The following is a 13,981-nucleotide window of genomic DNA, read 5'->3' as shown; positions in this document are numbered from 1 at the left end:
CCGGGGAACGAACCCGTGTCCCCTGCATCGGCAGGCGGACTCTCAACCACTGCGCCACCAAGGAAGCCCTGAACCACTTTTTTAAAAGTCTTTATTGAATTTGTTACAATATTGCTTCTGTTTTATGTTTTTGTGTTTTGGGCCGTGAGGCATGTGGGATCTTAGCTCCCCAACCAGGGACTGAACCCACACCCCCTGCATTGGAAGGCAAAGTCTCAACCACTGGACTGCCAGGGAAGTCCGTCAGGAGCCTCTTAACCGGAAGACAGCTTCCCTCGGGTCTCTCCCCTGAGTCCAGGATCTGAGCACATTACTCCCTGCAGCCCAAGCCGTTCCCTGTGCACCAGACTCTCTCCATTGGAGATTCTGAATTTGGCTCTTTACCAACTTTCATTTGTTGAAAGCTGGGAACTGTCAGATTACATTTTGTTGTTGTTGTTGTTGTTTTGCGGTACGCGGGCCTCTCACTGTTGTGGCCTCTCCTGTTGCGGAGCACAGGGTCCAGACGCGCAGGCTCGGCGGCCATGGCTCACGGGCCCAGCCGCTCCGGACCGGGGCACGAACCCGTGTCCCCTGCATCGGCAGGCGGACTCTCAGCCACTGCGCCTAAATCCTCCACAACTTTCTGGAATTCCTTTCTGCCTTTTCTCTCAATCTCAATGGAAAACCTAAAATCTACGGAGTATGGGACTTCCCTGGAGGTCCAGTGGTTAAGACTCTGAGCTTCCACTGCAGGGGGGTCACGTTCAATCCCTGGTTGGGGAACCAAGATCCCACATGCCGTACAGCATGGCCAAAAATAATAATAAAATGAAATGAAATGAAGTGAAATAAAATAAAATCTACAGAGTAAATATCCACTTCCAAGCCCTCCACACACACATAATTTGCAGGAATTTCAAATTCCCAACTGCCTACCCAGGAGGAAGGACCCAGATATGTGAAGGCACCCAATCTGGGGTCCTCCTCGTTTCCCTTAAATGATGAATTGTGTCCCTTTATCAGGATCTTGAACATGTAGGGGAAATGGGGATACACAAACTTTTCATTTTTAAGGAAAGTGGGGACTTCCCTGATGGCACAGTGGTTAAGAATCCGCCTGCCAATGCAGGGGACACGGGTTCGAGCCCTGGTCCAGGAAGATCCCACATGCCGTGGAGCAGCTAAGCCCATGCACCACAACTACTGAGCCCGCACACCACAACTACTGAAGCCCACGCACCTAGAGCCCGTACTCGGCAACAAGAGAAGCCACTGCAATGAGAAGCCTGCGCACCGCAACAAAGAGTAGCCCCCACTCACTGCAACTACAGAAAGCCTGTGCACAGCAACGAAGGCCCAACGCAGCCAAAAATAAAATAATAAATTAATTAATTAAAAAAAAAAGAAAAGTGAGTTTTCCAGAAAGTCATCAGCTTAGAGGCACAGAACACCTTTCCCCAAGCCCCAGGCTATAGGCCCACCATGCTCAGCTCCGTTTCCCCAGTGGAGCTAATATTACTCAATATCTTTCTCAAACTCAATCATTTAATTTTTTCCCTTAAATAAATGTAGCCTCATCCCTAGGTGACAATATCCATGAAGTTACAGGACGTGATGTGCTAGTTATATATGCTAAAACACATTATATTAAATACATAGCCACCATAATTTCATGTTTGCCCTATATAGAGTGTGTGTGTATACTTTTCATGTATGAAATATTTCAAAAGTAATTTAAAACACTTCTCTCTTCCTCCAAAAATATTTTTAAGTTATTCCTTTTAAAATTAACTCAAGTTAAAAAAAAAAAAAAACACTAACCCAAGTAGATAAACAACAAGGCCCTACTGTATGGCACAGGGAACTATATTTAATATCTTGTAATAAAATATGATGGAAAAGACTCTGAAAAAGAATATATACATATACATATATACACGTGCACACACATATGAATCACTTTGCTGTACGCCAGAAACAAACACAACATTGTAAATCAACTACACTTCAATTTAAAATAAATAAATAAATATTGAATAAATAAAAAGTAACTCAAGTAATTTTTTTGAATACATTGTTTGGACTCTGTCCTCAGGCTAAAGACAAAAAGAACCATAAGCAAATACTAAATTCTAATAAGTAGGCTTTCTTTGGGGGAAGCATGAGTAGGTAATTCTGAAATTCCTTTCTGTTTATTCTAGGATTGATCAAAGAAGTGAACACACTGGGGATCATGAGGGGAGGGGATTCACAATGTTGGAGGAAGGAGTCACAAGTCTGTGGTGTTGGATCGGAATTGAAGGCATCTGTGCAAATTCCAGGGTTTCGATATAGAAATGGGTGCCGGTGTGTGTGTGTGTGTGTGTGTGTGTGTGTGTGTGTGTGTGTGAATGTACACACCTTTACTTTCCAGTTTTGTCAACTGATAGAGCTCAGAAGCGATGATATCCTAGTAGCAATGTGCACACCCAGCTCCCAGCTTCCAGCTTTAAATATTATTCTCTGCTAAAAGAATGAAGGTTTTCTTGGAGAAGTTGCTCATTTCAGGGTTGGGACAGGGAAGTACAAAGGTAGACCCAGAATTCCTATAAGACCCAGCAATTCCCCTCTTCATACATACACATACCCCTGAGAGAAATGAAGACCTACATGCACACAAAAACTTGTATGTGAATGTCCATGTAGCGTTACTCGTATAACCAAAAGGTGGAAATAACCCAAATGCCCATCAACGGGTGAACAAATAAACAAAACATGGTCCATTCATACAATGAAATATTACGCAGCCATGGAAAGGAGTGAAGCATTGATTCATGCTACAACAGGGACGGACCTTGAAAATGTTATGCTGAGTGAAAGGAGACATAAAAGGCCACGTCTTGTGATTCCATTTATATGAAATGTCCAGAAAAGGCAAATTCATAGAGACAGAAGGTAAATTAGTGGTTACCTGAGGAAAAGGAGGAATGGGAGTGATAGTTAATGGGTATGGGCTTCTTTTGGGGTGATGAAAGTGTTCTGGAATTAAACAGAAGTGATGGTTGTACAACTCTGTGACTATACTATAAACTGCTAAATTATACACTTTAAAAGGGTGAAGTTTATGGTACATGATTATATCCCATAAAATTGTATCTTCAGTTTTTTTTAAAAAGCATACAAAGCATCTGACATCCATTACTCAGGTAGAAATCAGAAAAATGCGGGGGGAAGGATGCCCTACTAAATGCAGTGTAGTGTCCTGGATGGGATCCTGGAGCAGAAAAAGGACATTAGTGGGAAAACTCGTGAAACTCAAATAAAGACTGGAGTTTAGTTAACAGTAATGGACCAATGTTGATTTCTTCATTTTGAGATATGTAGTCATTACGTATGTTAACACTAGGGGGAATCGAGTAAGGGGTATGTGGGAACTCTTTGTATTATCTTTGTAATTTCTCTGTAAATCTAAAATTATTGTGAAAATACATGCGAAATTGACATGTATACACTGATGTGTATAAAACTGCTGACTAATAAGAACGTGCTGTATAAAATAAATTAAATTAAATAAAAAAAATTTTTTTAAGTAATACTAAACTTTCTTTGGATTATTTGTATGGAAATATGTTAATATAAATGTTTCAGACATTACATGAAATTCCTAAAAATCTTATATGTTCTGACATAATGTTATAAGTCATAATTCTAGTTATTACTTTAAAATGTATATCTCAGAAATAACTAAATTTCCTTGTAAATTGCATTATTATGAACTTTCATCAAATCTTTAATCGTGGTCATTTTTAAGTCTTTTGTCATTTAGAGACAGTTCTGGGTGTACTCTGATGCTTTTGCAAAAATGTTCCTATAGGGCTTCCCTGGTGGCGCAGTGGCTGGGGGTCCGCCTGCCGATGCAGGGGACGCGGGGTCGTGCCCCGGTCCGGGAGGATCCCACGTGCCGCGGAGCGGCTGCGCCCGTGAGCCATGGCCGCTGAGCCTGCACGTCCGGAGCCTGTGCTCTGCAACGGGAGAGGCCACAGCGGTGACAGGCCCACGTACTGCAAAAAAAAAAAAAAAAAAGTTCCTATAAAAGGGTTCCATCTTCAAAGAATTCATGGAAAAGACTCTGACAAGTACAGGTTTCTGGTAACTGACTATACTGCTGAACTGAATGAATGAGCCTTTTCAGAACTCTAATGGAAAACTGATGAATTCATAAAAGTGCTAACAAAAGACCAAGATGAAAAACAATTAATTACATGGGACTGAGTGAACTGATGAGGATGATTATAATTTGTGTGACTTTCTGTTTGAATAAAAAAAAAAGTTTAAAAAATGCATTTCCAAAAAATGAGCCTGAAACCAAAAAGGAAGGAAGTGCTCAAGAATGATACAGGAGCCAGCCTGAAGGGGCTGCCATGGGCCAAATCTGGGACAATTTGAACATCAAAATTAAGAGAGTAAGACGTAATAACCTATACAGGAAAAGAATCTGAAAAAGAATAGATATATGCGTATGTATAACTGAATCACTTTGCCGTACACCTGAAACTAACACAACACTGTAAACCAACTATACTCCAATATAAAATAAAAATTAAAAAAAAATTAAGAGATTATCGTCTGTTGAAGACAGTACCCACGAGTCCACGCAGATACAAATAAACTCACAGAAGGTCTTAAAAAGTGTCGAAGGTAAGATGGAATTAGAAAACCGTCATTTGGCAAGCATCATACTAAAATAATAACTGATTCAGGTGAGACTCACCAGGGGATGCTAATATGGTCTCAAAGTATCTCTTTACAGGGTCTCAAAGTATCTCTCTATGGATACTTTTTCATCACAAAGGGCAAGATAGTAACTTTGCAAAGAAGGAATCCATCAGACCTCACCTTTACCAAGTGATCAAGGTCAATGACACCAAGAATGAGACACATCAATATAAGCAGTGCCTCCTGATATGATGCACGGAGAAGGACACAACATTACTTCTGTGGGATTTTCCTGCCCCAAATACACACACAGCCTCCATCTAGTCATGAGGAAACACTGGAGGAGCCACCCTGACGGACACTCTCCAAAGGATTGAGCAGTTCTTAGCAAACATGTCATGCCATGAGACACAAAGGAAGACTGAGGAAATTTCCAGACCACAGGGGATTAAAGAAATGGGACAACTGAAACCTACACATAATCTGGAACTTTCTTCTGCTGTGAAGGACATTGACAGGGTGGTTGGCAAAATCTGAATAAGGTCTGTAGATTATAGAATTGTATCAATGTCCAATGAGCCTGATTTTGATCACTGTGCTGAGGCTGTGTTTTAGGAAATACATGGTGACTTATTTAGGGGTAGAGGAGTATCATGTCTGCAACTGACCACTAAATGACACAGAGCATGACAGTTCCTCAAAATATTAAACACAGAATTACCATAGGATGCAGTCATTCCACTTCAGGGTCTATACCCACGAGGACGGAAAGCAGGATCTTGAAGAGATATTTGTAGGCCCATGTTCATGGCTGCATTATTCATAAGAGCTAAAATGCAAAAGCAACCTGAGTGTCTACTGACCAATTAATGGATAAGCAAAATGTGGTATATACAGCTTGAGACCAGGCAACGGGATATATATCAACCTTCAAGAGGAAGGAAATTCTGACACATGCTACAACGCAAATGAACCTTGAAAACATTATGCTAAATGAAATAAGCCAGGCACAAAAGCACAAAACTGTATGCTTCCATTTATATGAGGTCCCTAGTGTAGTCCATAGAGACAGAAAGGAGAATGTGGTAGTTGCCAGGGGCTGGGAGAGTGAGGAATGAGCAGTTACTGTTTAATGGGGACAGGGTTTCAGTTTAGGAAGATGAAAAGGTCCTGGAAACCAATGATGGTGATGGCTGCAAAACAATGTGAATGTACTTAATGCCACTCAACTGTACACTTAGTAATGGTTAAGGTGGTAAAGCTTATGTTATATGTATTTTACCACAGTTTAAAAAATGACTTGGAAGTCAAACAAAATTTTAAACTATATTTATCTACCTACCTATTTATCTATAGAGAAAGAGCAAATGTAATATAATGTTGACACCTGGGGAATCTGGGTGTGAAAAGACTTCTTTGTCATCCTCTCCTGCCACGGCTGGGAGGAGAAATCTCCAGCAAAGACATCTCAGCATAAGGTAAATAATCTCATCTATCTTTACATCCTGTCAACCACAACCCAACTTTTTCTTACCCTCCTGTCCCCCACAGCTTGAAATTTCCCTGCCCCCTCCCGTTTCTTTTCCCCATGGCCCTGGCAGCGCTTTCTGGCAACATGTTGAAAGTCCAGTAATGAAAAGAATCCATCTCCCAGGTTAAGTGAGGACTTAAAAAGGATCATCTTTATTTGTTCAGTTTCACTCAGGGAGTTATCCCCAAAGCTGTCCACGCGACAGGCCACCCATATGCCCAGGCAAGTCAATTTGGTGGAAAAATCTCTATGGGCAGGGGGGTGGGGTACTTGAGGATGCTACTAACTCGGTTAGTGACCAAACCAAGGAACCCTCTATATGGCGCAGTAACCCTCCCGGTGGCCACCATGACATGTGATACGCCAAGGTCGCACCCCCAGCTCAGGGCAGCAGCCCCGCCTTATGGATCCTGTCTCTGCCCCTCTCCCTTCACCCAGCAGAACAGGCGCTACACGCTGAGCACGACTGCCCGCCCAGAGTAACTCAAGGGTCTCTCCCACTGGGTGATGTTTACCAAGCATTAGTGGGAAGAATCGCCCACGTGGACTTTTGATGGTAGGAAATGACTTGGTGCCACCAGGGAGCCATGGAGTGAGTCTCCTTCTTGTCCTAACCTTTCCTCCTCATGTCCTCTGGGTCCCCACCTAACCCCTCCCCATCTGGGGGAAAAAATAAACTAAGAAACCCACCATCAAAGAAATACACACACCCCATGGCCAGCATCCCCACAGAGAGGCGTCCACATGCTCGCTAGAGACCCTGAGAGGGGCATCCTTGTTGCTTTACTCTTGGGGAGCAAACCCTGAAGCCCCTAGTGTCAGTGCCAATGGGAGGAGGGGTGGGTCGGGAAAGGAGACAGTTGTCCCCCCCCCCACACACACACACACCAATACAGGCTGAGGAAAAGCAGCCGGTGCCAGAGGAACACAGAGGCTGTGCCATCCCATTCATTTGTTTGCAGCTTGAGACCAGGCAAAACTCATCTGTGGTGACGGAGCTCAGGAAGCAGCTGAGGAGCGATGGGGGGCGGGGGGGGGTTAGCAGGAAAGAATGTTCTGGGTTGATGGGAATCAACCACCTTGATCGAAGTATTGGTGACATGGGCATAAATACTTCTCACCAAAGTGATGGGGGCACTGAAGATCTGTACATGTTTTTATACAAATGATTCCCCAATTTTAATAAGGGCAATGGTCGGGGAGGAGCAGCTATACCATTCATCTGAAGTTAAGAGAAGTGGGTGGCCCGTAATCAAGCTAAATTCTTGGCCTCTGACCATCTTCTGCTCCAAAAGGGCTGGACAGTTCTCCTGGGGGGAGCGTAGCAGCGCACCCCAAGTCCCACGACAATCTGCAGCCAGCACAGCCGCCGAGCAGACTGTGAAAGTAACGGGGCTTGTGCGCCCCAGACAACACACTGTCTACACCCCATCTACCTGACAAGACCCCGCCGCGCGGCTGCGTCTGACCGATTCCCTTGACCCCATAACAAAGACCCGCTTTGTTCCCTGGTTAATATCCTTAGCAGGTCTGTCTAGACTCACTGTGGCAGTAATTGTCCTGTGATGTCACCAGGACCTGTGACCCGACTCCTCCATGCCCCACTTGGGCAGAGAAGGCTACAGATGGCCCCAAGCCAAGGGGGTCCAAGCCCTCAACACCCACCTGAGCCTCCTAGGGCGAGAAAGACCCGCAGCCAGCATCCCACTCCCACCACCCAAGACCTGCGGGGAGACAGGACACTTGAAAAATGCAGTCCCTCCTGTGTGGGGTGCCAGGGGCAGTGGCATTTTTTCCTAGGAAAGAGGAAAGGAGGGGTGCCCCTCTGTCCCCAGAACTCCCACCTCCAGAATGTGGCTGGTGGGAAACAGTTCACTCTCTGCTGGGGCGCCAGTTCACCCAGGGCATGAGGAAGGAAGGTCAGATAAGAGAGAGAGAGAGAGAGAGAGAGAGAGAGAGAGAGAGGAGGTGGGGGAGGGAGAGAGGGAGACAGGAAGAGACAGAGACCCAGAGACAGACAGAGAGAGGCACCCAGAGAGAGACTGAGAGTGACAGAGAAACAGAGAGAAGGGGAGAGACAGACAGAGAGAAGTGAGTTGGTCCCTGGCAGAGAAGGAGTTCCTTCCACAGGTGGCAACTTGAGCTTCAGAAAAATCAGTTGGGACAGGAAGTAACGGCTGCTCCCTCCACCTCACCAAACACCCAACCTCAGCTTGAGGTGACAGACATCAATGGTTGCCCGCAACTCACGTCTGGATCACACCAAGAACACTCTGAGGCATATTTTCTTGAGGGACGGATCTGACCCATCCAATGACTACACCCTTTCCATGGGCAAATCTGTTTTATCCAGAGTAACTGAAAATCACCACCAGCGGCTCCTAGCCACCCCATGGGTGGATCCGGCAGATGCTCTGCTGTGCAGCAGGCAGGGGACCCAAGTGCAATTCCATTGACACCAAGTTCTAGAACAGGTAAAACGCACCTATGGAGGCCATGAAGTCAGCAGAGAGGTTTACACCTGGGAGTGGGGTTGGCGGGTGGAGTGGGAGTAGCTGGGAAAGGACACAAGGGGCTTCTGCAATGGGGGACGAACAGAGAAGGGGCTGAGAATGTTCTAGGTCTTGATCTGGACTCAGGTGCTGCGGAGGCACATGTGTCAAATTTCATGGGCTAACACTGCTGTGCGCACTCAGGGTATGTATGGGCAACTCCAGTTTGTTGTTGTTGTTGCTTTTTTAAGGGAAACAATTGGATCTGGGAAGGTTGGCATTTTTTAGCTGGGGAATGGTGGAGAATTCTCTCTTCTTGTCTCATAAAGTTGAGGAAGAAAACTGAAAGTCTTCTAGAGGTGAGGTCTGGAGAGATGGGTGACTGAAATATAAGGGGTATTTCCCCACCGGCAGCAGGATGAAAAGCTGCCATCTTCCACCATCCGAGTCCCAAAGCTCGGAGGGATTTCCAAAGATTGTTTAATTGATTTTTCTCCTATTTAGATGCAGATCATAGTGTCTGGGGCCCAGGAATTCAGACACACGGCTTTGTGTCCACTCAGCCCCGTGAAGACTCCTGTCTGAAACTCGCACAAAGCCAGACACACACGTCTTCAGAAACACGCTGTTTCCTTTTTGTCTGGGGCTCCAGGGAGCGGGTGCGACGAGCAGGGCCTCAGACATGCTCCCATCTGCGGAATCCCGGGGATCCTGTCCCTCTGTTCTGCTAGCAAAGTGGGGTGAAAATTTTTTAAAAGGGAGAGGAATGTGGCCAAGATTTTGAGGTCTGGAAGAAGGGTAACAAAAAAGGTGGGGCACCCCAACTGGGAACAGACACACTGAGGTTTCAGCTTGGATTTTTCTCCGAATTCAGGGCTCTGGAGTGGAAAGCAGGGGATGCTTTAAATCAAGAAGCTAATGGGCTAGGATTAACACGAGCTTGGCTCCGGTCCGTGCAGATCTGATTTATATAAGGAGGAAACTTTTCTCTCTTTCTCTCTGCCCATTGTTCCCCAGTCTGTCCCTCCAAATGCCCCAGCTGACAAAGAAACTGGAAGGCTCAGGACAGCGGGAGAGACCTCCTCTCCCACAATATGCAGCCTTTGCTTCCTCCAGCTGCCAGGAAGCAACACTGAGGGTCACTGCACCCCCTCTACAAGGTTAATACATCCCCCAATATCCCTGCCTGGTCCCCCAAAACCTGGCTGTGGCATGGGATACTTCCGAAGAAATGCCACTCTGGTTTCTGAGCCGGATGACCTCAGATAACTCTCTCTGTGCCTCAGTTTCCTCATCCATAAAGTGGGCACAAGAATAACTGCACCTAAGGGTTGTTGGGAGAATTCAGCATGCTGGGCAGCAAAAAACGCTTGGTGCAGAGGAAGCACTCAACAAACGCAAGCTACAGTGGTAACTATCTGAGAGGAAGTGTATATCAGACTTAAATATCTCTCAGGAAGCTTCACAGGAGATGTTCTCTTCATAGGTAACTTCCTTTCTTTGGTGTCAAGTATTTCCAGGGGAAGCCCAGCCCCAAGCCTGATTCCTCCCCTCTGGATCCAGTTACCTGGACTGCAATCCAGCTGGCATTGACAGTGTGTTCCCCAAAAGGGCCGAACCCTGAAAAAAATAAGAAAAGCAGCATGTCACCACCAAGCGGCCCCTCCTGGCCTGCCCAAGGCCAGGCTGCTGCTTTCATCCAGGAGAATGGAGCAGGGAGCTTCGGGAGCAGCTGCCACCTGGGACAATGTCGGGGGCCTGGTCCCAAGTTTGGGGTGCACCCAGTGGCCCTTCAGAGCCCTCCACCACACAAACTTGTCTGCTCTTAACAGAAGCTGTGAGTCCTTTATCGTCCTCACTTTCACCTGACCTTCATGCCCAGCAAGAGGCCAGTGCCCTTCTTTTGCCCCAGAAAAGGCTGGCCTTGCTCCCTACCCGATTTCTTCCCCTATCCTTGACCCCCAAATATAATTTTATCATTGTCTTTGTGCCTCCTCCCTGGACTCTGGAACTGCAGAGCCATAGGCGGTCTGTGAATCATCACCTGCTAAGGAACGGCCCTTAAGGGATGCACGTGGATATCTCCCAGGTCAGGCTGTCCAGACATCATCCCACCACCCTCCTCCCTACTCACTCAAACTCCAGGCCCCATTTACAAACCAGATTCTCACCTGAGGATGTGCTAAGTGCTCTGCATGCCCTGTGGCATTTAGCCTCCCTGTGCTTCCCTTTCAGGCAAGGGTGTTTCCTGGGCCCATTTTAGAGGAGCCGGGACTGACGTACAGAGAGGTGAAGCCAGCTGCCCAAGGTCTCACAGCAAGAAGACAGAAGAGCACGGATTCAAACACAGACCCAGGAAAGTCTGTGGCCTCCCTCTTCTAATCGCCCCAGCACACCTAAAAAATAAACCTCTCTAAAAAATAAACCTCTCTAAGAAAGGCTGTCATTGAACCATGGGTCACTCCAGTTGGGCCAAGTGTCCCAAGTGGTATCATGGCCCTGGGAGGGATACTGTTCCCTGGAACAGCAAGGGGCCCCCAAGTAGGGTCAGAACCTCTCCACCTCTTTCCTCCTCCTGCACGGACCAAGTATGAGTCCCAGCTCAGCCACTTACAAACAAGGTGACCTCTGTGAGCCTCAGTTTCCCCCTCTGCAAAATGGAGGCAGTAAAGATTTAATGAGCTCATGCAAGAAAAATGCCCAGTCCCGTGGCTGCCTGCTGAGTCAGGACTAAAGTAATAAATAAGCAGATATAGGAGGGCTGCAGGGGAAAGTGACCCTCTGGCAACTTGACACACCTGTTTGTCAGATAAGTGGCTTCTTCCATATTCCTGGGAATTCCAGGACCAGCCCAAACCTCCCTGGACCACAATATACCTGTTCGAACCTTAGCTGGATTTCTCACTCTGACCCTCCTGACAGGGTCAAAATACCGCACACCCCCACCCCGACCAGAGGCCTGGCAGAAATTCACCGCGCACGAGGCTCCGAGGTGGAGTCTCCTAGAGGAGAAGCAGTTAGTTTTGGGGAGTCAGTGACAGTGGGACAGGGGTCCAGGCTCACCCACAAACAGCCCGGGCAGGAAAGATTTTGACCAAGACAGTCCTTGGGACAAGCGGAAGAACGGCCGGGCACCCGAGGTTGCCCAAACTTCACCTGCCCCTGCCTCCGGGGAGCAGCCCCCCATTAGCGCAGGGCTCGGAGAGCAGTGCCTGGCAAGAGATTAACTTGTCACGGGGCACTTCCTGCCCGCAGATCGGCCTTTGTCCCCTGAGACCGGGGGTGGTGACAAACCCGACCTCGGGAGGGGCAGGGAGGAGTCCAGTCCAGCCTGCCGGCCGGGCAGACACAACAAACAAGTGACCGGAGGGTCCCTGTCCCCAACTGGGAAAGGAAGGAGGCCAGAGGGGCCTGCTCCGTGTGGGGCACTTGCCAGGGCACCCACGTCCTTGCCTGCCCCGACTCCTGACAGTGGGACCACAGGGGCGCCCCCTTCTCCACTTTCTCTGTCGCGCGGACTGAGCTGGGCTCCCGTGGGCGATGACATCTGCCAAACCTGGGACGACTTCTAGCACCTGCCCCACCCGGGCCACCGCGCTTCTTCCGGCCCCGCTGCCTCCGGAGCCGCCCGACCCGCCCCCGCCACGGGCCGCGGCTGCCGCGGCCGCCATCAGAGCACTACACGCGTACCCGTCACCACCACCGCCTTCCTGGGCTGCTCCATGGCGGGCTCAGGCTGCGCCTTTGACCCACTCCTGTCCGGCCCGGCGAGCCCGCTGCCGCCGCTGCCGCCGCTCGGCCACCGCGCCGCCCCGCCCCGGCCCCGCCCCCAGGCCGCTGGGCGTGCGCGTCCCCGCGACCAAGGCGCAGAGTGCACGCCCCTTCCCTAACTCTCCCCCCAGTAGGGCGTGGTTGCCCCCACTCCCCAGCCTCAGTTTACCCACCCGTACGATGGGGACAGTTTGTCCTGCACGCTGTGGCCGCTTGAACTCGAGTCACGCGCTGGGGACGAGCCGGTTATTCATTCCACAGTGTTCACCGATCGCTTGCTGTGAGTTATATCGGTTCCCCCCACCTCCCTGTGAGCAAGGCTCCATTATTCGGCCCCTTTTACAGATGAGGAAACTGAGGCATAGTTCGGAAGGCCATTCACCTAAAGCCTCCTGGGGTCACAGATGCGGCATTCAAGCCAGGAGTTTGAGGGGGGGATGAAATAAGGTGAAAACCGGGCACCCACAGCTGGGTGGTGCCCAAAGCAGGCTCCTGTGTTGCTAAGGAGGCTGATGTGGCCCCAGATACCTGGGCCTCCCCTCCCTCCTTCTCCCCAATACACAGCTGCTCTAGACCCAGCAGTCCTCCAAGGGCCCACCCAACACAGTCCCACCTTAGGGCCTTTGCACTTGCTGTTTCTTCTGCCTGGAACATGCCCTACAGGTTCCTGCAAAACTCGTTGCTTCTCCAGGGCTCAGCTGGAACATCACCTCCTCCTAGGGGTCCTCCTCACACTGGCTGAAATCCCCCACCCCAACTCACCACCACCCCAGTAGGTCCATCTCATTTCCTTGTTTCATCCTCTTCAGAGCAGCAATCACATTCAGAAATCATTCCTTTATAGGCACTGCTTTTCTTTTCTTTTTTTAAATTTTATTTATTTATTTATTTTTGGCTGCACGTCATGGGCTTTTCTCTAGTTGCGGTGAGTGGGGGCTACTCTTCATTGTGGTGCGCGGACTTCTCATTGCGGGGGCTTCTCTTGTTGTGAAGCACAGGCTCTAGGCACGCAGGCTCAGTAGTTGTGGCTCGCAGGCTTAGTTGCTCCCCGGCATGTGGGATCTTCCCGGACCAGGGCTCGAACCCGTGTCCCCTGCATTGGCAGGCAGATTCTTAACCACTGGGCCACCAGGGAAGCCCGACACTGCTTTTCTGGTTTATTTCCCATTTCCTGCCCTGACTTCCAGAGCAGGGTTATGTCTCCATTAGAGCCTTGTGCCTGGCACACAGTAGGTCCCCAACCCACATTCAGCAGAGGCCAGCATTCTTCCAAAAATAGCCAAAAAATACGGCTGAGTTTCTGGCCACATCCTTAGAAACAGGACTGGACCTTGGACGTGGGTCACTGACATCTCATTCCAAGCAGCCTTGGCCCAGATTAGTCAGGGTGCTGACCAAGGACCGTCTGCCTCTGGCCCAGGCCTCAGAATATCCAAAGCAATGTTCTCTGAACTGCCCAGCAGCCTTGTTTGCAAGCTCAGACCAGAGGTCACACACTCAGTGGCTATTT

The 13,981-nt window shown here is 48.7% G+C and overlaps 1 protein-coding gene across 1 annotated transcript in view; it reads right to left on the bottom strand.

The window, feature by feature from the left end:
• The window catches only part of PGPEP1 (pyroglutamyl-peptidase I), a 34,677-nt gene extending 22,224 nt beyond the window's left edge, over positions 1-12,453 (bottom strand). Inside the window, exons 1-2 of the mRNA XM_007461049.1 lie at positions 12,391-12,453; positions 10,268-10,320 (exon numbers count right to left, since the gene is read on the bottom strand). Coding sequence (XP_007461111.1) covers positions 10,268-10,320; positions 12,391-12,424 — 87 coding nt within the window. The 5' untranslated portion in view covers positions 12,425-12,453. The remainder of the gene's footprint in view (positions 1-10,267; positions 10,321-12,390) is intronic.
• Between the last annotated feature and the right edge of the window lie 1,528 nt (positions 12,454-13,981).

The sequence above is a fragment of the Lipotes vexillifer genome, unplaced genomic scaffold, assembly GCF_000442215.2.
Source record: "Lipotes vexillifer unplaced genomic scaffold, Lipotes_vexillifer_v1.1 scaffold469, whole genome shotgun sequence".
Taxonomy (NCBI): domain Eukaryota; kingdom Metazoa; phylum Chordata; class Mammalia; order Artiodactyla; family Lipotidae; genus Lipotes; species Lipotes vexillifer.
This window is presented reverse-complemented; position numbering and strand designations above follow the sequence as displayed.